The sequence below is a fragment of the Syzygium oleosum genome, unplaced genomic scaffold (genome assembly GCF_021117445.2).
Source record: "Syzygium oleosum isolate NSW1041296 unplaced genomic scaffold, Sole_v2.1 Sole_v2.40, whole genome shotgun sequence".
In the NCBI taxonomy this organism is placed as follows: Eukaryota; Viridiplantae; Streptophyta; class Magnoliopsida; order Myrtales; family Myrtaceae; genus Syzygium; species Syzygium oleosum.
In genome coordinates, this window is record NW_026607524.1 from 2,384,386 (window position 1) to 2,409,755 (window position 25,370).

At 39.1% G+C, this 25,370-nt stretch overlaps 2 protein-coding genes and 1 pseudogene across 3 annotated transcripts; all 3 read right to left on the bottom strand.

Moving 5' to 3' along the window:
* Positions 1-1,151: 1,151 nt before the first annotated feature.
* LOC115662536 (disease resistance protein RPV1-like) lies at positions 1,152-9,877 on the bottom strand (annotated as a pseudogene).
* Positions 9,878-15,918: 6,041 nt separating this feature from the next.
* LOC130135977 (S-protein homolog 3-like) lies at positions 15,919-16,314 on the bottom strand. Its single transcript, XM_056305893.1, has one exon. The coding sequence runs from the start codon at positions 16,312-16,314 to the stop codon at positions 15,919-15,921; it is 396 nt and encodes a 131-aa protein (XP_056161868.1).
* A 2,491-nt stretch (positions 16,315-18,805) lies between these two features.
* On the bottom strand, positions 18,806-24,624 carry LOC130135949 (prefoldin subunit 3-like). Of its 2 annotated transcripts, XM_056305855.1 has the most exons (6): positions 24,440-24,623; positions 24,082-24,139; positions 22,774-22,845; positions 19,647-19,766; positions 19,461-19,562; positions 18,806-19,174 (listed from the first exon to the last, which is right to left on the bottom strand). In XM_056305855.1, exons 1-6 carry the CDS (start codon positions 24,580-24,582, stop codon positions 19,094-19,096), a joined length of 576 nt encoding a protein of 191 aa, XP_056161830.1. In that variant the 5' UTR covers positions 24,583-24,623; the 3' UTR covers positions 18,806-19,093. The 2 variants fall into 2 exon arrangements, with proteins under 2 accessions (XP_056161830.1, XP_056161829.1); XM_056305854.1 differs by lacking the exon at positions 18,806-19,174 and having other exon boundaries at positions 19,195-19,562; positions 24,440-24,624.
* Positions 24,625-25,370: the final 746 nt, after the last annotated feature.

Consider the following 25,370-nt stretch of genomic DNA (forward strand, 5'->3'; position numbering starts at 1 on the left):
ATTCAGACCAATGCATAACGAGTGAATTGACTAGACAAAACATACTTCGGTGCTTTCTCTTTTGCCTTCACAAGAGGGTCGGACAAAGACTTGAGGATTGACTTGTGGACATTATAAGCAAAAAAGAAAAGGTAGGCTCATCTTTGTTTCTTAAGGAAGTTTCTCTCCTAACTCAAATAGGCTTCATTAAATTAGACTTGTCAGTATTCAAATCCCCGTAAAATCGGATCTATCAAAATCATTAGTTGAATAAATTTCACATGGATATCACAAAAATCAATGGATGTAATTGCATCTGATCCAGGGACCATGATCTATGAACTACTTCCCTTCAATGGTTCCTTGATGGATCAATTCCAGTCATAGCTCATCATAAGTATCATGAACGTATTATACTTTCTAATGCGAACTGTGGCAATATGGACATGAACTACTACTGAGGGATTAATTAGGCCGATTTGATGTCAATTTGATTCGAATTATCACAAGCTCCAGAGGGAATAACCTCAGTTCACACTCCTCATCATCCAGTAAATCAACCCCAGAGATACGAAAGATTGCCTACGCATCTAAGATCGAGTTGACCCGACAAAAATGAAAAAAGGCCTCATAAAATTGGATCCTCCAGCAGACCAAATTGTAAATTTTACTAGTGGCCGACCACTTTCCTTTATTCAAGAAAAGTTAGCGACTATAAGTTTGGCACGTGGATTCCACCCATTCATCTTCACCCTTTCGGTTTGGCCGGCCACTAGAGAGAAAAAAGTGAGAAAAAAGGGTGGGACAAAGCTGTCCCGCAGAACTTTGGTGCGAAACTTGAGGATATTTGCACCATTTCTCGGCAACTTTTGGGAGTCCATGTTTGGTAGATGAAGTCTCATTAAGGTTGAGTTCAAATTGAGGTTACGTTTTATCAAGTTTTAAGCTGAAATTCATCTAGCTTTCATGGAATTATTCTCATGGTCCTAGTCTTTTGAGGAGAAATTGATTTTTTAATCAAGTTTATGGCGAGTGTGACACATGCATCCTTATAATAGAAAACACTAATTGATCTCACTTTATAAATCCCTGCACTTTAAAATTTCTCCAAGATATTTCATTACATTTAATGCAAAATAAGCAATTTGCCACATCTTCTTCCCTAACTCTGTTTGGTAATCTAAGATGGGAGAGGGAATGAACGAAAAGGAAAACAAACAGAGAAGAATAATGTATTTTCATTCTCTTCTGGAGATGAACATTAAAGAGAAATAATGTATAGGAAATTTGAGTTAGCTGATTGTTCAAATCAGATTTTGTATACCATCTTATCTTAGTATACCTGACATTATTTAAATAATTTTATGGATTAAAGGGAACAATTATATTCATTCATTTTCCATTCATGATAACCCATAAGAAGTTTCAATGTTGACAATATCCGGAACTAAACAAGGTAAGTCAGTCACTTAATTCTTTTAATTAAGCCAAGTTTTAGCAATCTCAAATGCACGCAAATTGGGTGCAAAAAGATGCTATCATCGACTGACTTTGCCATACAAATGATAAATACATTATCCGTCTCTGTAGAGCTGGTAAGGGCCATCAAAATCACGTAACCTCAAGCATCCTTTTATAGCGAGACAGCATGATGTTTTCGTGTGTGGCACATCCGACACGCTCTCCAGTGATTCACATCCATAGATCTCCACAATATTCAGATTCTGTAAATTAGACAAACGAGTTTCGGTTAACTTTTTAATGGAATCACAATCTTCAAAACATAACGTTCATAATAATTTCAATGCTCCCAAACCCTGAATTTCAAATAGCTGACGCAATTCCACCAAAAACAGAGACTTGAGATCTCCCTCAAACATGGCAGAAGGGGCAACGTCTTGAGCAATGGACACTCACACATTGTGAAATCATCGAATTTCCAGAGCTTTTCAAGCACATCGAATTGAATCTCTCCTAGCTGATATTTAGGGGGATACAGCATTGACAAGTTCTCTAAATTGGAAAAGAGTGACCAATCTATCGGTGAATGGACATCTATTAAAATCAAATATTCAAGGCTGGCTGGAAGCCCAGTAAGAGATTGGGGGTTAACACAATTTATATAGAGGTAGTTTAGTAGCCAGAGGGAACTCAAATCGGTGGGAGGCAAGGTGATACCTTCAAAAACCAAGGTCAAACTCCTCAGAGAACGTAGCCTTATAAGCCAATCTATGTTGGGTTCATGCACTGGACTTCCGTCCATTACAAGACAATCTAAATTGGTCAGGCTTGAGAGGTTAGGGATTGCGGTCAGTGATGTAACTAAAAAACTTAAAAACTCTGAACTCTTAGGAAGCTCTAGCAATTGTTCAATCCAATCACATTGCGCTAAACGAAGTTCTTGGAGATTTGTAAGTCGATTGATGGTTGTCGGCAATCTACTACATCTACAAAGTGATAAATCTAAAATTCTCAACGAGGATAGCAACCCAATTTCACTTGGAATTTCCCCCTCTAGGCATTCACACATTGAGGCACACAATTTTTCTAGATTTTCCTCATCCAGCATGATAAAGTGAATTAAGCGATCAAACAGCATGAAGTATGTGGGAAGCACACTTGAGAATATGAAAGGAAGTCGTGGATCTTTCAAGTTTCAGTCACCTAACATGTTTACTACTTGACTGACTTACCTAGATCTTTAAAATAAATATGTACTTTGATTAACCTAATTAGTACTGAAAATAACTACTTCAGTAAAAAAAAAGCTCAGGCTAATACTTAGTACATTGAGCCATTGAATACCTAAGCAGAATAAGGCTATTAGCAAGAAAAAAGTTTGCCTAGCCAGCAACTTTAAGTTGCTCAAATAGATCCCCACCGTTACACTTGAAGACATTTTAGCATGAATAGTTGACTGCAGTCCAGGATTCGGCATAAATAAATGAAGAAAGCTAATAATTATAGCTGGACAAGCAGAACTTCAACTTTAAGAATGAAAATTGCAACTATAACCATTGGCATCAAATGTGGAGTAAAGCTGACAGTGATCTTTGATTGTGTAGCATCAGATAAACCCTGCTCAATCTCTGGAACTGCAGGGAACAAAAATGATACAAAAGTGAGCAACCCAGCTTATAGCATTTGCCTTATTGAATCCATCGACGATGGGTAGAGTCATCAAATTACCAGACCCAACTCAAAGCATTAAAGGAAAAAGAAAAAGACATGTCATCAGCCCAACAAATAAGACTTCAAGAATGTATATGACTTCTCGGGCAAATTGCAACATCTTCCATAACTATGTTTGGTAATTTAAGATGGGAGAGAATGAACGAATGGCAAACAAACGGAGAAGAAAAATGTAATTTCACTCTCTCTGGAGATGAACATCAAAGAGAAAAGATGTAGAGAAAAATTGAATTAGTTGATTGCTCAAAATACCTCTTGTCAAACCTAATTTTGTATACCTTCTTATTATACCTGACATTACTTAAATATTTTTATGGATCAAAGGGAATTATTCATTCCTTTTCTCACCATGATAACCTTAAGAAGTTTCCATATTAACAATTTCATGAACTGAACAAGGCAGCTAAGTCACCTAAATCTTTTAATTAAGCAAAGTATTAGCAAACATATGATACATACCTTATCCATCTTTGTTGAACCTAGGGCAGTAACTTATAGTGAGTTCACAAGATTTTGGCACACCCAACACGCTCTCCAGTGATTCACACCGATTGAAATCCAATCTTTTTAGGTTCTATAAATTAGATAGATCGGATTCGTTTAAGCTTTTGAGGGAATTGCAGTTCCAGATCCATAATGTCCGTAATAATTTCAATTCTCCCAAACCCTGAATCTCAATTAGCTGAGGGAATTGGCGTAGATACAAATGCTGGATCTCCTTCAAACAAGGTAGAATGGGCAACGTCTTAAGCAACGGACAGTCAAACATCTTCAATTCATTGAAACTCCTTAGCTTTCCAAATCCATCGAATCGAATCTCACCTAGCGAATATCTTTCAATAATTAGCCTTGACAAATTCTCCAAGTTGGAAAAGAGTGACCAATCTATTGGTGATTGGACATCGATTAAAGTCAACTGTTGAAGGCTGAATGGAAGCCTGGTAAGAGATCGGGGTCAACATAACTTACAAAGAGTTCTTGTAGCTCAGAGAGGGAACTCAAATCGCTTGGAGGCAAGGTCATTTTTCCAACCCACAGGGTCAACTTCCTCAGAGCACGTAGTCTCGAAAGCCCCTCTAAGTTGGCTTGTACAAGTGTTCCGCTTATATCAAGATGAACTAAATTGGTTAGGTTTGAGAAGTTAGGGATTGTGGTCAGTGAGTCCAATGAAAAGCTTAACGACCTTAGACTCTTAGGAAGCTCTGGCAAATGTTGAATTGACCTACAATCCCATAAATTAAGTTTTTGGAGATTTGTAAGCTGATTGATGGTTATTGGCAATGCACTAAAGCAGCCACCTGATAACTCTAGAATTTTCAACGAGGATAGTCCCCCAATTTCACTTGGAATTTCCCCCTCCAAGTGTTCGCATAAGGCACTCAACTCTTCCAAATTTTCCAACATTCCTATGGTTTTCGAAAGTTCACTTATGCGGCTATGATCCAGATTCAGTGCCTTCAACTTTTTGAGATTTCCAATACAATCAGGTAAGCTCCTTATGCATGAAAGACTCAAATCCAACTTGACCAATGACTGGAGCCTCCCAATCGAGTCTGGTAGCTTTTTTAAATAGCCATTTTGGGATCATAAAAATTTTCAACCTTTCTAGGTTCCCGATGGAATAAGGTAATTCTCTCACACTAGTATGTTTGACATCCAACTCAAGTAGTGACTCCAATTGTCCAATAGATTCAGGAAGCTTTCGCAATTCCCAGCATGACAAGATTAGATGCTTCACATTCACTAGATTACCAATTGAGTGAGGCAACATTATCAGTTCCTGAGAAAATATTTCTAGGTAATCAAGATGTTGTAGATAGCCGATGGACTAGTCAATCTTTCCTAGTTGAGTGCATCTAAGAATCAATCTCTCCAATCCTAAGATTGCGGAGAACTTTGGCGTCTTTCTAAGTAATGGACAATCCATGAGTTTTAGGACTTTTAACTGTTTTGCTACCTATAAAGCAATTAAGTTGAAACTCAGAAAAGAAGAAGAGTAAATGTAATGCAAAAGTATATCATGATATCATACCTTGATTTGACGTCATCCTCCCCAGTCTTCAGTAATGTTATTCCCAGAAAGCTCAAGAACTGCTAGGTTCTCCAACCCAAAGTTGGTAGCAAGGAATTTTCAAGGGCAATTGCTCCAAGAGAGCCATCTTAACTCGGAGAAATGATCATTAAAGTCTCCTTGGAAGTTTCCATGGTCCAATTGAAGGAATCTAAGATTGACCAACCTCCCAAATTCCTTGTGTTTAAATCTATAAGTTGCATTTGGTTCAGGTGTACCAAGATTGAGCGCTACTATGTTCTTAGTTCCCTAGAAGATAAAAGTAGCAACGAATGAGTACAGGTGTTGGTTTGACATGAAGTTAGATTTAAAAGGTAATGATACTAATGGATGGACAGGAAAACATTTAGAGGTAGAAGTTTACCTTTTTTCTCTGCACTGCATGGAAGGCATCCTTGGGTAACCACAGTCTGCTACCCCTTAGACGTATGTTGCAGCTTTTTGGGTGGACGATATCCCTTCCGAGATCTCTAAGTTGGTCGTGCATCCATAATTCATCGTAGTCCGTGATCTTTATTAGAGACATACGTGTGAGGATCTTGACTTCGATTTCGGTGGGATACCCAAAAACTGCGTCCCAATATTTAATTGCAGTTGTTTTCTCTTTATTAATGAAGAAACATGCGATATCAAGATAAATTTGTTGTTGATTAGGGTTCAATGCTTCGTAGCTTATCATCAACTTCTTCTTGACATCCTCATTCATCACCTTCTTTAACTTATATAGAACGTTTTTCCATGTACTATGGCATTTTCCACGGAGTGTGGAACCTACGACATCGAGAGCCAATGGAAGTCTTCCAAGTGCATTGATTACCTTTTCTGAAATATCTATGTAATCAGGTGGAGGCTTGGCACATCCCAAGGCACGCTCACAGAAAAGTTGAAGAGCATCATCCCAATTCATCTCCGGCATGGTGTAGAATGAAAAATGCGAAGTATCTGAGGCTGGGACATTGTCCTCTTCACCTTCCTTTACTAGGAATTCAATATTCCTTGTTGTTATGATGATTCTACTACCCCCACCATACCAGTTGGGCTCGCCAGCAAGTCTCGTGATTTGGTCTCGGTTGTTGATGTCATCTAGAACAATGAGGACTTTCTTACCATGGAACCTCGTCTTGATCACGTCAGCCCCCTCATCAATGAAGGAGAGGTTTGTACAACTGAGTTTGAGAAAGTCGGACAACAATTTATTTTGTAAGTTTATTATATCATGGGTCCGGACATCTTTAAGAAAGCAGCAATGACCCTGAAACTGATGGGAGATTTTCCTGAAGACAGCCTCGGCCAGTGTCGTCTTTCCAATGCCACCCATACCATGAATCACGATAAATCGCACATCAAAAGATCCTGGATCTAACCGCTTCATAATCTCATCCATCCGATCCTTAATTCCCACCGAATGATCAGGCACGTCCGTCCATCTAGTCCATAACAAACTAGAAACCTCTTTGACCGTGAGATTCTTAAGTTCATCTAGGCTGCCACATACATAACATGCAACCATCTCTGATTCAAAAACCACATATATGGAAACTTTGCACGCATCACGTGGCACGGAAGATCATCATCATGTTTAAAGTAATTTACTTTAAAAGCAACCAACATACAAAAGTGATCTTTCAAGCCGTGAGCCATTTGAAAACAAAAAAAAAATGAAAAAACAGATGTATTCAAGAGGAGGAGGAGGGACCTTATTCACAATTGAAAGCTACTGCAATCGGGGTTCTTTGGTCCAGTAGACGGTGGGAAAAGGTTATTTCGTGACTAAAGGTCTAATTGGGCTTCGACTAGAAGTCGCTCCAGCATGTTGTCACCTAACTAGTGCTACGCGCAGTTGTGTTTGAACAGGTTGTGCACCTCCATTCCATTCCATTCTCTTACATCTCATGGAAATATACCAAATCATTCTTAATTCTATCATATACTAATTAGTCCTCAACTTTCTACTATTAACAATATAGTCATAAACCTTCACATAAAATTCCAATGTTGTAGAATATCACGCAAAGGTTTAGGACTATATTGGCAAAACTAAAAGTTTAAAACTGAATTGACATCAGTACACTTTAATTTAGGACAGATTTCATAATTATCCTCCATTTCATTTTTATTCTTTTATACCAGTTGGTTTCTTCTTGTCACATATATCTGATACCGAGACCTCTAGAAATTGGGCTAAATATCAAGTCCTCGATAAACCCGTCTTGATCATCTCTTCAAGCATTTGGGATGAGTTTGAAGGTTAACGTAAAAGAGAAAATCTCACAAAGCAATTACCTTGAGTATTAGAGTTACTAATTTGGTAAAAGTACTGGTAATTTTGAAATGTGGAGTAAACAATATGTTAAGTTATTAAAACCATGACGTGTAGCTTCCTCTTATGGGCTTGTAAAACTATCGTTATAAAGAAGCTCTATTATTTTTGTGTAGCTCCGGGGTGCGACCATAATTAGCCGGTTACCTCAAGGGAAATAGTAGCTAGGCATATGAATTCCATAAGGCCAAAACCAAATCCACAAGGATTGGTTTCTTCTTCTTGGCCGTAAGTTCTTGGATATTGCATAGACTTAGGCTCCATTCATTTCGCGAAAAATGTTACATTTTTCGAAAATGTTTTCTGGGAAGCCATTTTACTGGAAAATGGCACAATTTTTCAATATTCGGCTGAAATATGAAAAAGTCTCGGAAAATATTTTCTGTTGTTCGGTATGGAAAAGATTCTCCTTCTTGCACTATTTCAATAATTTTTTATTTTTAAAAAATATTTTTAATTTTAATTTTTTTCTTTTTTTCTTTTTCTTTTTTTTCCTCCTCCTTCTTCTTCTCCATCCGGTCGCCGGCCACCGTCGATCGGCCACAGGCGAGATCGAGCCTTGCCGGCCTGTGGCAAGGCTCCGGCGAGCTGCGTAAGGCTCGAGCCTCGCCCGACATCGCCAGAGGTCGGCGAGGCTCGACCTCGCTTGTTGCCAGTCACCAGCTGCTGCCATGGCCGGCAACCAGCCGGAAAAGAAGATAGAAAAGAGAAAGAAAAATAAAAAAGAAAAAAGAAAAATAAAAAGATAATTAAAAAATAAAAAAAATTAGAATTTAAAAAATAAATAAATAAAATAATTATAATGAATGATGAAAGAAGGAGGGGGGAAATGTTTTCCTCTTTTCAAAAAGAGGAAAACATTTTCCTCGCTTTTGAAGGTGATTTGTCCATTGAGGGAAAATGTTTTCCATGGCTAGTTTATTTTTCGTGAAACAAACGCCGGGAAACTCGAAAAATGTTTTCTTGGAAGTTATTTTCCGTGAAACGATAGGAGCCTTAGTCTATGCTATAATTTCTTTATGATTCCTGCGCATTTTTACGTCTCCCTAAAGTACATCAAACACTAACAAGTATGAACTAACTACAACCATTGATAGCTCGGAACACATAAAGAAGCTCCTTATTGAGCTCTCTTATTTTGGGCTAATTCTTCCTCAGCTTTCATTAGTATAATTAACAAAAGGAAATCTAACATCAAACTCAGTCCAATTTTTCAGGAAAACATTATAGGCATAGGGTCGGGAAATTGCACCCAAAGTCCTTAACTTTATGTACTGAATACAAGTGAAGTTGAGAAACTTAATTTTTTTTCACACATATATGGCCTTACTATTTTATCAAATCTTAGATCTTCATGGATATCTTGGTTTTTTGGCATTATGGATTAATTAATTAAGTTGATATACCTTAACACTAATTGTTATCAAAACTTGATCTTAAAAGTGAAAAGTCAATTTGTGCAAACAACTTCGCCCTCTGAGCAAAATTTCTAGCTCCCTCATTGCGTCAACTCCAACCATACATTACATAAGGTTGGACAGCAGCCACCTAAATCTAATTGTTAACAAGAAATCGAAAATGTCAATAAGAAAAAAGTCAATGGAAAAGCAAACAATACCCATTATCTTTTAGATTCCTTCCTTTAATTTTGGCAACCTCTCTTAAAGCCTTCTTCCACTCCTTTGCTAAATCCTTCCAGGAGTCACTCTTGTGCTTTCGGAAGGCTTTCCGATATAACTGAGTCTTAAGCTTGACATCATTCACATCCACATCGTAGAAGATAGGGAGGATCACTTTCTCATCATTATCACTTGATAACTCCACTATGCGTGCTAGCTCACGGAGACACCACTTACTTGAAGCATAGTTTTTGAGAAAATGGGGATGTAAATTCTGGAGTCATTGATCGCTTGCAAGAGGCTGCCTTCAATCTCTTCACCAAATCGGAGCTCTTCGTTGTCTTTGAAAGTGCGGATCCCCGCACGGATCAAGTCATTGTAAAGAGAATCAATAATGGTCAAGCGGGTGTCGGGCCCTCTAAAGCTTAGAAACACCTCGTAGCCCCTCCCTGATCCGTCATCACGGCTACTGCTTGTCGAAGGTGCCATTTCCGTTTCTTTTCCCTCCCTCTTTCTCTTCATTCCGTGAGGACAATGGAGAGATTGATCTCTGAATTCAGTCCGCCCAGTGACTGGGGAAGTCTGAGTCTAATCCTTGTAACAACTTGACAAAATGCAACCGAGTGAGATCGCTCGCTTACTTCCGCTACGCTCGCCTGGAAGTCACCTCCAGCCTTCCTTCATACGTAAAAAAGACCATTCAGACTCGCACAAAATAGGAGGTTAAGTTGAGGCAATAATTGATCAAGGTCTTCGAAGGGGAGGAGGTCGTCTCGGAGACGTTAATTTTAGCTGGAGTACAACATTGGCCATATGGAAACAGATGGCTCGTACGTAATTCACACGCCCGTAAACACATGTTCTACTGTGTAAGTCCCAATTCTATAGACTCAAGCAGTCACTGATCATGTCTTCATCTTACAACAACTCACTAAAGAAACAGAGCGAGACCGCTCACTTTCGCTGCATTTGCCCGGAAATCACCTGCGGCCGTCCTTCACAAGTTGAAAAAAACAGAAAAAGCCATTCGGACTCGTACCAAATAGGAGGTCGTCTTGGAAATTTTATGATTGCATGTTAGTTAGATGTTGGACGTATTGGACGACTTAATTATATGATTACTTTGTCGTTGTGTTCCATTTGCCTGGAAGTCACCTGCGGCCTTCCTTCATAAGTTAAAAAGACCAATTCAAGTTCGCACCAAAAAGGCAGCTAAGGGAAATCGTCCGACGAAATGGATGAGTGGAGTCCTCGAACGTGGTCAGTCCATGTACCGAGACTCCATGTCTGTGATATTTTTTGAATAACTATTCTCAATATTATAAAAAGAATGACTTTCTTGTAAAACCGACCCCATTTTTCGAAAAATTTGCATCCATTCTTTGAATGTCATGGATTAATTTTCTAAATATTGATTTGCGATATGAAATTTGATGATTGCATTATGAACGAAATATTACATTTTAATCAAACACGTCATGATTATGCATGTTGTCGTGGCCCAGCCCAGGTGAACCTCGAGAGAATTTAATGAATTGCTAGGCAGAGACATATAACTCTCTTGCGATGTGGCGCTTACACTTCATAAGGCTCTCCCAAACCTATCGACCACAAGTTGATTTCTCTTTTAATATATGATGAATTTTGATCAGAGTTGCCACAAATCTATTATAGGCCGGTTGTGAGCCAAGTAAGGAGCGGGAGCTCGCCTAATTTGGCGAACCAGAGATTTTGGACGTGGGTTTTGTCTAATGCCCATCACCAGTACCTTTTCTCTTTTAATAAAATATTATTTCATTCAATGTCTTTTCGTTTTTTCATTTCTTAAACATGTAAATCTCTATTATCATGCATAAATACTCTTTTTACAATAAATTTAAACAATCGATGATGAAGCCAAAGATAAAGAAAGAGCATTAAAAGGCAACCCAAGCCGTATCGGACAAAATAACACAACGCCCTTTTATAAACCCCTGGGACAGGACCCTGTGAGCATAATAAAAATTAATATAAAAATGCACTAGTCTAATAAATGAAAATTTCCTAATCTATGTGATGAGAAATAAATTCTAAATGCAATATGACGACACTAGCAATAACAAAAATTAATCTCATCCTATAATGTACTGCGAAAAAGCCCTAAACGTAATCAAAGTGCTTCTTTTTATACTGTTTTTATATATTAATACGACGAGATTATCTTAATATATATATAAAATAAAATTAAACTTAAATGCTGGAATATAATAAACACGTAATCAAAAAGAGATGATGACATCTTGTTACAATATGTCTAGATTTTGAGCTCGATAAACGAAACTTGACCCAAGATTAATTAATATTTGTGGATATCTATATATTCCGAATTGGATATTTTGTGAACGTACGTCCAAAGTCGAGCAATACGTAACGCAGAAATTGTTTCCGTATTGATGTGGCGATCAAGAGCATCTTTCTTTCCTTCTTCAGGTTGGACTCGGTCAACATGTGTCAATGAAGGAAAATACATGGAAATCATGTTTCCACATTCGGTGAAGTCTAATTCATGATGGTAACAGAAAAGGAAAAAACACAAATTTTTAGTGGGACTTTTTCTTTTTGTGGTCGATTTTTAGTGGGTCTTGACGAATGGCTTTATATTGACTACTATAGATATACACGTGAGACAAGTCAGGGGATGTTCTTTTCTTGAAGTAGACTTGAAGCGCCGCTTTGGGCCCGAGTGCTTGGTGTGCCAAGAAGGTAAGAGGGAACTTGTGAATTACATTCGTGGAGTCGGTGTTCAAGCTATGAAAATCTTGTGATAAGATTTGTGTATGATTCCTTCAGAAGATTGAAAGATTATTTTGTGAGAAATTGTGGAGCTAAATACTGCGTAAGTTATTGAGTGTAATTGGGATTTGGAAAATACCGAAAGTGTTTGAGTAACTTGAGTGTGGTTGTAATCTCCGTTGTATCACTTAGTCTATAATGGAATATATTGATGCTCTCCCTATGGACATAGGTCACTACGACACCAAATCACGTAAACTTCGTGTCAAATTAATTTTTTTATTCTGTCTATTTTATTATTCAATTGTTGGCTTCAACAACACATCTAAATTACTCTGAGCCGGAAGACGTTATGAATGAAATCGATACATAGTCGACATCTCTGTTTTTACTTTTCTGCAAAAAAGACACGTGAATGCAAACTCATGTATATGAGAATGCAATGAATGCTGGAATTTCATTAAAAGTGACTCCTATATGTGTGACTATATTTTATGTGATGCTAAAACGGATAAATAAACAATGGGGGATTGCCCGAGTACCGGTTCGGTGACACGGAAACCGACCATGAGTGGGCTGGACGCTCACTGTTCAGACCGAAGACGGCCTGGACAGTAGACATTCAGCCTATCCCCGAGCTAAAATAGGGACCCGAAGCGGACCCTCTACAATTCTAGAGCGATCACATACCAAAGGGACCATCGAGGACCGCCTGGAGAGTCTCCAACAGACCAAAAGTGGGCTGGACGCCCATTGTCTGAACAATGGACATCCGATCCATTCCCAATTGTCGACACCTAATTTTGGCTTATGGATTAGTCATTCATTTAACGAGAAATTAGGGATCAAATTCGAACTTTAAACAAAAAAATCAATGTTGCATAATTCGCATTAGATTTACATTTGCATTTTTATTACATTTTAGGACTAGTACATATACAGGGAACTAGAGGTGACCTCGAGAAGTGGCCTGGCATGAGATAGAACTTCGAAATCCAACTTGCCATGAAAAAAGTGAGCTCAAATGGGCAATCATAACGAAGAAATGTGCTTAAAATGGCGTTTCCAAGATTCTTGGAGTTCAAGCATAGGAAGTGAGCTCGAACTTAAATTTCCAACGTTTTTAGAGCTCGAACCGAGTTCAAGAGGTAAGGCAAGTCTAGGATTTGACGTGTTGGGTGCTCAAATTTAGTTCGATGAGCCATGGAACATGCTTTACAAGATTGTTGAAATTTTAGGGTCCGAACAGTAAGTTAAGCGATAATTCCAAACTGGTGTCAATTGTTGTCATCTCGTCAAATGCTTGTCGCTTAATCCAACGGTTGACCACCGCTCTTCATCTATCCTCACCCTTGGATCCGTTCGAACCCTTGTCACTCCTTTGAATGGCTGGCCACCTAATCCCTTCTCACCCCATCTAAGCTGTCCATTTTGAACTCATTTTAATCACTCTGTTCATCCGATTGTGAGCTATCCTGTCCACTTCTAGCGCTAATCCAATTACATAAACCCTCTATGGCCGGTCATAATGGAGACACAACCCATTCAAGAGCTCTCAAATCGCGAGACTCTCTAGGCTCCCTTTCGGCCTTGCTCAGCGGTGTCCTCTCCTCTTGGTGTCCAACCGGGGGCTTCCTCCATCCTCAGCCATTCTTCACCGGAATTCAGGGTTCAATAGCCACCGCTGCCACCACTTCCAACTGCTTTGATCCTCTTTATATAGGCATTCACCCTCCAATCCAACCGTTGGAGATGCTTCTGTAGAGCTAAAGAGCCGTTGGGAGTTAGTTGTCGCAAATGCCGACGTTTAGGCAGTCCATTCTGTTTGCTCCTAGAAACAAAAGCAAGGTTTCTCAAAATGGAATTTGCTCTATTGTTTCATCAACTATTCAGTCTGACGCACAGACCAAAACTGCCCGATTATAGAACGACACCTTCTAGGAATTAGTATATGCACGATTCATTGCTCCTTATCACTTGATAGTAGCGCATGCCCTTTTAATATTACGTTGATGCTATCAATCGTATTCTTCTTGGAACGACTTGTGATTTATTATCCAATGGTCTTCCTGAGCATACCAATATCCAAAGGCTTTACCTTGATGATCAATCTTGGTCTCTCCAAATGCATATGAACCACTCGTCATATCTGACTTGTTCTCCTCTTGTCATAGCCTACATCTTTGTGGGAATTCTTCACCGAGTGAAAGGCATAATGGGTGGACCGCTCAAGATTAGCCAAACCCAGCCCATGAACCACAAAGGCCCACAAGATGGTTATTTGCCTCTTACTATAAATAGTAGCCCCCTCTAGGAAAACGAACGTGATTTTTCATATGCGAAATAACACACCCTTCGAAAGTAACATTTTCTCTGTTTTTCTTCGGAACGCAAGTGAGTACGAAAGAAGATCGAAGGTCACTCTCAAGTGCAAAGTGGCATTTAATCTGTGGCAATACCGGGCATATTCGGTATGTGATATGCCTGTATAATCGATGATACAAGTTGATGATTATTGAGTACGTTTTCCGCATTAATCGAATTCGTTTTGAATATGTTTTGAATATATCAATCGGGAATGAGTTTTCCAACACCGAACTTTACATAAACCATCGATATTATCAATTCTTATTGAAATTATCATCAATTCATCATGAAGAACATCTGCAATCATCCGGTAGATGTAAAACCAATGATAGTTTTGAAAACACCAAAGTACTAGGAGTTTTACCAACACTTACCTTTGTGCCCCACCGATTTTGAATTTTCACCAAATAACGGATGATCTTCACCTCGAAGGTTGCGTGACATTAATTGTGGTTTATTGATCTTTGAGGTAGAGGGTAGGGGTTTGCGCGACATTAATTTTGAATCATCTCGTCGTCAGTATTGCATTTCTTGCTGTTTCTTGGGTGAATTAGGCACATGGGGAGTGTCCTGCATCCCAAGATCAGTGAAGGATTCGAAGTAGTGCCACCTCGAGCTTGGAGGTTCTTCGTCGCCATTTGAGGAGCAATTGGGGTCCATTGCGAGTTCCAACGAAGGAGTAAATCATATATAGAAAGTGGGAATTTGCGAGAAATTGAAAATTTGCAAAAGAATGATGAGAACTTGGGAGAGAGTGATGAATGGTGAGAATGAGAGAAGGGGGCCCCTAGTTTATAGAGCATTTGGGAGTTTATTTTGCTGGTCCAATGGAAGGAAAATTACCAAAACAGTTGTAAACCTATTACAAATTTACAAGTGTGTTAATTCAGTCCTAAACCCTTTTTTTTTGTCAATCCAATCCTAAAAATTTTGCAATTGTACCGTTTCAGTCCATTCGACCAATTTTTGTTGGCTGACACGGACGTGGTAATTTTTAAAATATTTTTATTCTTTTGAATTTTTTTTATTGATCTTCCTTTCTCTTTCCTTTTTTTTTCCTTTCCTTCTTGCCTTTGTCGTCGGACCGGCCAAAATTGGCCAAATGGACTGTAAACGGCGCAATTGCAAAAGATTTAGGACTAAATTGACACAATTACAATAGGTTTAAGACTGTTTTGGTAATTTTCCAGTTTGATGGAGACCAACCGTTGGGCCAAAAACAGTCACTGAACAATGAACCCTTCTAAAAAATAGAATGGCCCCGTGTGGCCCAAAAGCCCACTGGCCCAACCAAAGGCCAACACCACTTAAAATATTTGGGCCTAGGCCCACCCAAAATTCAGTTGGTCCAATTAATGGCACGAGCCCAAGAGGGCCCAATCGAGTGTGAGCTGATATGTTGAGATACTAATGATATTTGAAATTCTTCAAAAAAAATTCCCAAACATACAAAATACTAACTGTTCAGATATCTGAAATTCTTCAAAAAAATGGCAGTACTAACACGCAACTTCGAACAGCAATATCGAATTTATTAATCACCACCATTAGAGAAGAAAAGGCACAATCATTATGTTCCAAAAAAGGAACATAAATTCTTAGTTAGGCCAGGAGATGTAAAACTCCCACCGCCCATCGACCAACTGGAAAACACCGCCGCTAGTGAACTTCCAATCGCAATCGTCGATGCACGAGTCCCTACGCTGGACGTATGCTGCGAAGTGAAGCACGTCAGCCTCGGGCGTGCTCGCGTCGCACAACAACTGAGTAGTGTGGGTCGCGTCCTCGCTGAACTTCCACTCATACGAACCGCCATTCGCGATGGTCTGCTCGCCCATATCCGTCGACAGGTCGAAGGTGCAGTGCACCTTCAGGGCCTTGCCATCGCCCAATTGGTTGATGGTGTGGACTAAATAGCCAGACACGGCAAATGCCGATATCACGATGGTTAACAAGAGGATGAGGTTGAGCTTCTTGAGAACAGTGGTGTTCATTACTTGTGATTTGACAATGATCTTTGTTTTATGCACTAGAAATCATTGAGCGTCACTTGTGTTGAAGCAAATATAGTGAAGGAGGTGATAGTGAACGTGGAAAGAGAGTAATTAAGTTGCCCTGAAAGAAGGTCGTGAGTGGACATGTTTTAATAAATGCATTGATTTATCAATTAATGAAGAAGAATCCAGAGATATCGGTCAAAATCACAATTTGATTCTTGAAAATGCTAGAATCAAGGGATTGACAACTCTTGTAATATAATGATATCTTTATTTATTATTTTTCATTATTGTATTGTTTCCTTACGAAGTGTAATATTTGTAATATCTTTATATAATGAAAATCATCTCAACAATTGTATGATAAGATCAAGAATCAAACATATTTGTTCTTTTATGGTATTAGAGCTTATCTTCAAAGGAAATCGATCCTTAACAATGGCTCCCACCAGTCCTAAGTATCCATATTCCTCGTCTTTGAACATTAGCAATTTTGCGTCACTAAAACTGGCACAAACAAACTACTCTTGCTGGAGAGCTTGGATGCTTGCACTATTTGAAAGTCAAGATCTATTAGGATTCATTGATGGCAAGTTCCAGATGCCGAGTCCAACAATAGTCACTCCCTCTGATTCCAGAAAAAAGCTAAAGCCTCAGAAGGAGTGATAAATCTAGAGTTTTTATAAAGGAGAATGTCATATCGTCTTCTGCTGGAATGGATCATTGCGACGCTCTCCGAAGAAGTTCTCGCTCAAGTAGTAGACTTGAAGACACTTGTTGAGTTGTGGTTAGCTTTACAAAATGTTTTTGCCAAGGTACTTGAGGAACGTGAAGTTTCAATTTTTCTACAAATCCAGAATTGTCAATTGTCACAAAGATATTTTTTCATCTCCTCACGAGTATCTTGGTGCTTTTCAAAAATATTTCATTGAGTTATCTGCTATCGGATGTCCCCTTGAGGACAAAAAAAATGGTCTCTTTGTTTTGAATGGCTTAGGTGATCAATATGATTCATTCCCAACCTCTATGTTCAATTCTCCAATGCCAATATTCTTTGACCTAATTTCACAACTGCAAAGCTTGCTCACAAATAAAAGTTCCCTTGTAATTCAACACGGGACGGCTTTCTTTGGTCAAGAAAGTAATTTTAAGAGCAGCAAGAAGGGAAAACAATTTCAACATTCTGACAACAATTATTTTTGTTAACATAGAAGAGGGTTTTCTCACAATGGTCCAAAAATGAAAAATTCTCAACTTGATTTTATGTATTCTTAGGGTCATAAGCCACAATTCAATCAAAGGAACATCGAGAAGCTTGTGAAAGGAACAGACAAAGTCGCTTCCTATCAAATATGTAATAAGCTGATAGGTTACATTTCTCCATCTGTGCTTTCATGACACGAGAAAACTATACAGGTTACGCCGCTTCTAAACCACTGCAATTAAGGGAACTATAGGGGCCTGCATATTACATTTCTTCATCTATCTATCAACTAAATTCCAAGATGACTCACCAATCCATCTCAATTTTAAGTTTTTGGTAAGTGATTATCTCTACATAGTGTAAGACAGCGATCAAGTTGAGCTCAATGCAAGGAGACCACTCATTGAAGAAGACTTGTTAGAGAGCTTACACAGTCTAGTAAGCTAGTTTCGAGAAGGGGTTTAACCCGTACAACTGCTGTGCTAGGTAAAACTACTTAAATCATCTCATCCATAGTCCACACTTCTCAAAATTCTATAGATGCATAAGGATGATTTGATATGTAGATGCCCTTATAATCACCTAGCGAATTCCGTGTAATTAATCCTCTTATTTCTTCCCTTGATATTTTCCTCTTAAGCTTACAAAGCCAAGCACGCTAATTACAAAAGGGGTTTAGCCCTTGGAACCGCCGAAGCAAATAAGCTACTTAATCGTCCCATCCATCGTTAATAAAATCTCAAAATTCAATAAGAAAAGAAAAGATAATTTAGCTCTCAAAACTCTATATAAACAGTACAAGATGCCTTCCTTCAACAGCAATTTAGCTTTCTTCAATTCCACAACTATCATGATCTCCTGATCTCCTCCCAGTAGACTTCACCGCAAGTGGCTGTGGCGTCATCTAATTTCAGAAGGTTGAACAATCCTCTCCCAAGTCTCTTCTTTCGTGATCGATCTTCAATATGTTCTAACTGATATTGGGCTATTGAATATGGCCCAATTATTTCATTGATCACTTGCAATCAGTCACAATATATGGACACTGTAAGCAGACCATACCAGGGCATTGCTCTTATAAACTAGAAATCTCCAAGATCCATGAGCCTTTAAGGGTTTAAGATAAGGTAAGGTCTGACAACAAGAGACCCGCCAAATTACAGCACTAAGTCACTTGATTCAAAATCACTCTCTGACATGTATCTCACATGGAGCTCAGGCAGGTTCATGTTTTTCCCCGAATTCAAATGTGAATCGGTTCTTATTAAACATACATAATCAAGGTGAAGCGAGACCAAATAGATGGACCATATATTAACTCAAAATACAAAAAGTGAAAACTCAAGCCCAAGAGGTTCTCAATCAAAATCGTTTACATGACAAGCTTTTTGTAATGCAGTAAATCTCACTGAACCTAACCAAAATCACTTGATGTCAAAATCTAACCATACGATCACAAAGCAATACACAGTTCATTCACCTAGTTGAAAATGGGAGATCAAATTTGTAAAATTTGTACTCTCATATAGAATTACACATTCTGCTACCATGATTCGAGTTGAAAAGATTCCTTTAAGAGTCTTTGACAGGAGCACCAGCTTGACGGATTCTCTTTTGGTGAACATCCCAGTTGTACACACGAGCAATCGTAACCTGCCAAAGAGTAATTCACCTCTCAAGGGCTGTTTACCCCAAAAAAAAGAAGAAAATTTCCAAGGGCCTTGCCACGATAAACTAAAGAATATGGTCCCAGAACGAGCTGTGCGATATTACCATATACTCCAGGCTGTTGCAAATTAACATGTCTTCACAATTTATAGCCTCAAGCCAATAATAAAAATACAGCAGCAGTAGTTCAACCATATTGACCTACCCCAAACTGACAGTAAACGGCTTGAAACAAACATGGACCTCCAACTACCAAATAATTCTGACGTACCTGTGTGATTGTTACTTGGTCCCTTAAGAATTGTAGATCAGCAACAAGAACTTCTAAACTTGCTTTAGCGTTTTCTAAGTTCTTTTGTAGAAGAGCTGTGGCCTGCAACAAGTTTTTATGCACTAAATAAGATACTCGACATCATTACTGGAGAGAGAAGGGACATTGCTTATACTCGAGTACGACCTCTTCACATGAATACTCCAACATAACATTTGCTCCCAGCCATAAACATACTGAATCAGTATCTTCAATGCGAGCTCGTGAATATATGCCTTCAGAGACTTCAAAATCAGCAAGGAGTGCCTATATCCAAAATAAAGAGCCATAAAAACCAGTCAATTTGGTGCCTGTTACCCTTTGCTCATAGAAGTTGAGATGGTCTTAGGTTTTAAAGCCCAATACAGTAATCCCACCCCAGTTCGCTTTCTAATAGGACCTACGGACATCAAAGCAACTAGCTAAATATTACTGGAGATATTCAGGTGTCCAAATCTAAAACCACCTCTCACTTATTGAGATCAACATGGGCTCTACAAAGCCCAAACCTAAATTATGAGGAAAATTGCTTCCAGAAGTGCATTTCTGAAGAAGAAGAAGAAGAGAAATCGAATATTCCACATCATGTCAACCTCACCATAAGTAGTTCCTAGTATGGCAAGAATTAGACCAGCGTATCCTCTAAGCTTTGTTAAAGAAAAAAGGAGTGATATGATCAGCTAAGAGTCCATCGAGGAGCAAGAAGCTTGTTGAACATGCAAATTTTCCAGCATAATAAGATTATGAGAAATTTTGTTAACATCACACATGAACGATGACTGATAAGACTGTCAAGAATTCCAGATGAAAAAGAGAAACTGCGAAGGAAAAAATTGGTGGGTTCCATGACAATACAAAGAACATTAGGGCATAAAACGGGAAAGAACTCTGGATTGGAAAAATATGATCTGTTTGCGAGATAACAAGTTTACTTTGAAAAAAGCCTCAACAGTCAACAGCATGAGTCTGTCAGATACCCACTATGCATCCTCAGTTAAAATACATACACCGAAAAGTGTCCAGCTTGAATTTCAATCTTAAATTCCAATACTGACGCCATGGTTCAATCTTACGGTAATAGAAATATATAATCGAAGCACACACATAATGACATGCTCAATCGCAGGTTACTTTGCTATTAAGCCTCCCACTCAGTGCCCAAAGAAATTTTGGGATCCAATCGTTGCGCTCTCTGAATACAGACTTGCAGGTTGAAAAGGTGACTGCGAAAAATGGGAGGGTCACTTTGGTATAGAGCACCCTTTCAGATCAAGCCAGTTTGCTTCAGTCATTATGCAGGTTCCTAGTTAAGTACGGAATAAACTAGAGCCTCAACAAGAGGATATCTCTGTGGTCGAATGGAGTGGTGAAGTAACCGTTGTATCAAGGTGCCCCAATTTGAAATGACTGATCAATTCAAATGCTGGATTTTCATATTGAGAGAGATATCACACCATTGTTTATGTACCTTCAGAGGGTTAAAGGTTGTAACCTATTTGATGGAGAAAACCTCAGTGCAAAGAAAGATGGAGGCAGCACATAGTAGTACATGTGTTTGGGTGTGTGTATGAGAGAGAGAGAGAGAGACAGAGAGAGAGAGAAGGGAGGGAGGGAGGGAGGGAGGGATCTTGGCAGAGAGGCTGAAATGCCGGGCTACCTCATAGTTGATGTTTTAAAAGGAATAATGGTGTAGGATAAATCTCTCAGATTCTTGCCCACTGCAGAGATATGGAAATTACAGCACATGAGCAGGAAACTTTGTCGATGGCAGAAAGTATCGGATGAAGAAGTCACCACTTATGCAGAGACTGGTAACCAGAAGAAAATGAGATTGCCAAATTTTAGTTCTCTTCCACAAGATAGCTGGTATTAAAGAGACAGGGAAGGACTCTATCGAAAGAAGGGGAGGGGGTATTAGCTGCATAGAAGATGAAAATCATATGGACCATTCGGCACCACAGGTTATCCCCGTGAGAGATTGCCTTGGGAGTGAATGAAAATAGCCAATATACAAAAAGAAAAAACGAAACAGAAGAAGGATGCATACAAACAGATACTAGCTGTAGTAAAGTCAATGAGAATCCACAGATCACCTACTTACATGTTGCCATCAGACTATATCTCCTTGGATCTGTCGAAAAAGTCGCAGTGAAGACGTGGTGACCATGGAATTGAATCATACCCAATCCAAATCTCGACATTTCTGTTAGTGTAGTAGATATGGAAATAAGAGAGTCTTCTCTTGCATTACGGGAAGATGGCTTAGACTTCACATTATGCTTTACACTTTTTATGATTAGACTCCGTTTGTTTCGTAGAAAATGAATGATTTGGAAAAAAATTTCGTAAAAATGTTCGCTTGTATCGCTTGAAATAATTAGTCAATAAAAATTATTTTCATTACCGATAACAATTTATGTTTAAACATTTTCGTGTACGATGAAAATATTTTTTGTTCATTCATTTTTGTAAGCGATACAAACAATCATTTTTTGAAAAATGTTTTCCGGATGATTCATTTTTCGCGAAACAAACAGACCTTAGATATATCTCCACCTTCCTTTTGTCGCTTTTTTGCTATACCGTTAACCGGGATCTGAACTAGAATAACAAGCAGAACAATACCTCTTCCTACAGTCTCTGTCTCTCTTTCTCAAAAGACAAGAGAAAGATCCGCAGAAGTGATTCCTTTTTGAAAAGAACCTAAATGCAGATCATTCCCACTCCTTCAAGACAAGAATTGAAAGCCCCCAATGCATGACCGCCAATTATGGGAGATAAAATCAACGTTTTTCAATGATATATCCATCTTATGTGATAAAGTATAAAGAAGATAAATAGGTATAACAAGCAAGATGCAACACTTGAGCATGTTCCTTGTGCCTTTAGATGAGAAAATTTCCTAACATGGGGAGCATAAACAAGGATTACTGTATAATGATGTGCATCAGCCTTTTTATATTTCCATAAATGGGCCAAGCAAGCATTTTAGAAGGAAAGTATCTTTTTCATTCTAATTGTATGTGAACATCTTGATCTAATTTTCTCTGCGGTAACTGCAATCATTTTCAAGATTCAAAACCTCGCAATTTCATCACAAATTTAAACATCAATTGGGCACCCCTCAACCAAATTACTGGACTCCATCGAAAAGCAGCTTGTCGTAGAAAAGCAAATAACCACAACTTCCCTATCAACTTGTGGAAAGAAAGACGAAATTCCCCCAAAATCTAGTTTACATAATCAATAGTATGAGTTGCGTGAGACAACAAACCTCACCAGAACCCTTCTTGGCCTGTAGAGTAGCGACTATGTCTAAACACTTCTCAATATCAGGAATTTTTGCCTGGCATTACATATAGACATTGAATTAATAAAATAGTAATAAAGACAAATAAAAATGTATCATGCCAACAAAGTAAACATTAAAATGCTAACAAAATGCTCAAGATCACCAAGGATTATAGTGGGAAAAAAGAACCAAGTGCACTCAGATCTATCGCGTTAATGTAAAAGAGAAATTCATTGTGAGACATCAAAGAGGTGCTCACCCGGATTTTGGATTGACTTTTTATTCTATATTAGACCAAAGTAATTGCAAGAGTAAGCCAATCTCATAGGGGAAAAGTAAATCTTACTCGAGTTTGAGAAGAGGTTAAATTTGAACTAGAAAAACAGAAACTAAATAAAGAATTTATGAGAAAGAAAACAGCAAGTGAGTGTAGAAACCTTCATAATTGAGGATATGCCCATTACATTAATGAAATATGTAAGATATTGAATAGACAATGCATTATCAAGGAAAGAACTCAGAACCAACAAGCTTCTTGTTGTAACTAAACCATCATCATGATTGAAGCTTTGGTATCAATGTCTCTAATCAAGTCTTCATACCTCTTAAGCATCAACAAAAAAAAAATTGCACACTTAAATGCTTGAAAGTTGTAGAAAAAGGTCTACCAGCATATGCACGCACCTAAGTAGCACCGACACCCACACACGACACGTGACACAACACGACATGACACGCCGGCACGGCATTTTTCAAAAAATAGAGAATTCCGACACGTTGGGACACGTTGTATATTAAAAGTATATTTTTATATATACATGATAAATTATCATTTTTATGATTATTTCAATCAAATTAATTTGATTCAACTCCACAAATAAATAAATAATAAATAAAAGAGTGCCGGCCGAGTTCGGTGTCCAACACGTGTCCGACACCGACACATAGGCCCCCAGAGAGTGTCCGTGCTTCCTAGGCACGCGCACACCCACCTCCACAATAACCATTGCACAACATTTCAACACTCCGTTGGTTTATACTATACGAAAAAAAAAAAAAAGACAAGAACAATAAACAAGGTCGGCGGCAGCACACAGGCAGACAGGAGGAATAGGGTCCGTGGTATTCAACAGCACAAAGAAGAAAACGAAGAACAAAAGTTATAGCTCAACACCGAACGTTGCAGCAGATACATCAATACAAAAAAAAATCACTAGATGAGAAAGGATACACAAACACTCCAAAGGGCTTTTGATAACAAAACTAACGGAGCGAAACGCAACAGCACACCTGAAGATCCCTCTGCTGAGCCAGGAGCTTCATCTCCACCAGCTTGTATTGCTGCAGCCTGCAATCATCATCCCACCAATCACCACAACCACTCCACAAGGACCAAAAAAAAAAAAAAGTTCCAAAATTTCAACGACATCTTCCCCCTTCGCCAGCATCTCCAGCTGCCTATACAGGACAATTTCCACAGAGCATCGCAAAACCGATCCGCGCGTGCTAGACTCGCTACACGACCAAGACACGGCCTAGCGGAATCAAAAAGAAGCCCTAGACATCCGCGACCTATATCGAGCGGGGAACGGCATTCATGTCGACCTCGAGCACGACCGGCAAGCGAGGGGCGCGATTCGGGAGTTACCGTTCTTGGAGGAAGGCGAGGGCGGAGTTGGCGTCAAGGCCGGCTTGGGCGAGGTAGGTCTGGACGTCCTCCACGAACTGAGCGCCCGGTATCCCCCTCCTCTCCGTCGCCGCCTCGCCGGAGCCCGATGACGACGCCATCATTCACCTTCCCCCTCCTCCCTCGCGCTCGCGCTCGCGCTCGCTCCCGCTCCTTCTCCGAGCAAAGCGCCGGCCGACGGTTCTAGAGAGAGAAAGCTTGCTGTTGCAGAGAGAGAAAGAGAGAGAGAGAGAGAGACTGTGTGCGCTCGAGAGCGAGTGTATTCCTTCCTCCCTTTCGGCCTTTCCTCCGCGAGCGGCGAGGGCGGCGAAACGGCGTCGCTGTCGGTTCTCGGGTCGGGTCGGTCCGGGCTTGCGCGGGCGGATCGGGATGTCTGCTAAACGGGTCGGGTGATCGGGCGGGCCGCCTGGCCCGACTCTTTGGGCCGGCACCCATCAGGGTCGTGCCTGTGGGCTTCACAGGCCCATATTTTTTGAAGTGGAAATGAACTATTTTCTTGACTGATTAAGGTGGCTTGATTACGCGTTAACTATATATAATTTTTTCTAAAAATAAAAAATATACCTTTCGACATGAAAATACCGTTTGGATGACTATGGATAAGATAAGTTAATTGGAAAAAAAAAACTAAAATGGTTTTTAAAAGCAGAGAAGTTTAATTTTAATATCGGAAAAAAGATTCTGATAAGGGAAGTTTGGACACCGAAAGACTATTCTATTTAACCACCTACATTTTCTTCTTGTTCATCATCAAACTAATAAAATTTATTAGCGAACTTTGAAATTTTTGTGACGGATGAAATTGCAAATTTAATGACAACCCTTTATCATTGTCATACATAGTGATCACCCCCTCGTGTAACGTGACAAAATCTGTTAATGCTTTAGAAAC

What these genes read in the sequence shown, in the direction of transcription:
- LOC130135977 (XM_056305893.1), bottom strand. Translation starts at nt 16,314, where the DNA reads ATGAACACCACTGTTCTCAAGAAGCTCAACCTCATCCTCTTGTTAACC.
- LOC130135949 (XM_056305854.1), bottom strand. Translation starts at nt 24,582, where the DNA reads ATGATGGCGTCGTCATCGGGCTCCGGCGAGGCGGCGACGGAGAGGAGG. An exon ending in CTCAGCAGAGGGATCTTCAG is followed by an intron (nt 22,846 to 24,081) that starts GTGTGCTGTTGC and finishes ATGTAATGCCAG; the next exon opens with GCAAAAATTCCTGATATTGA. An exon ending in CCAAGAAGGGTTCTGGTGAG is followed by an intron (nt 19,767 to 22,773) that starts GTTTGTTGTCTC and finishes TTTTGGATATAG; the next exon opens with GCACTCCTTGCTGATTTTGA.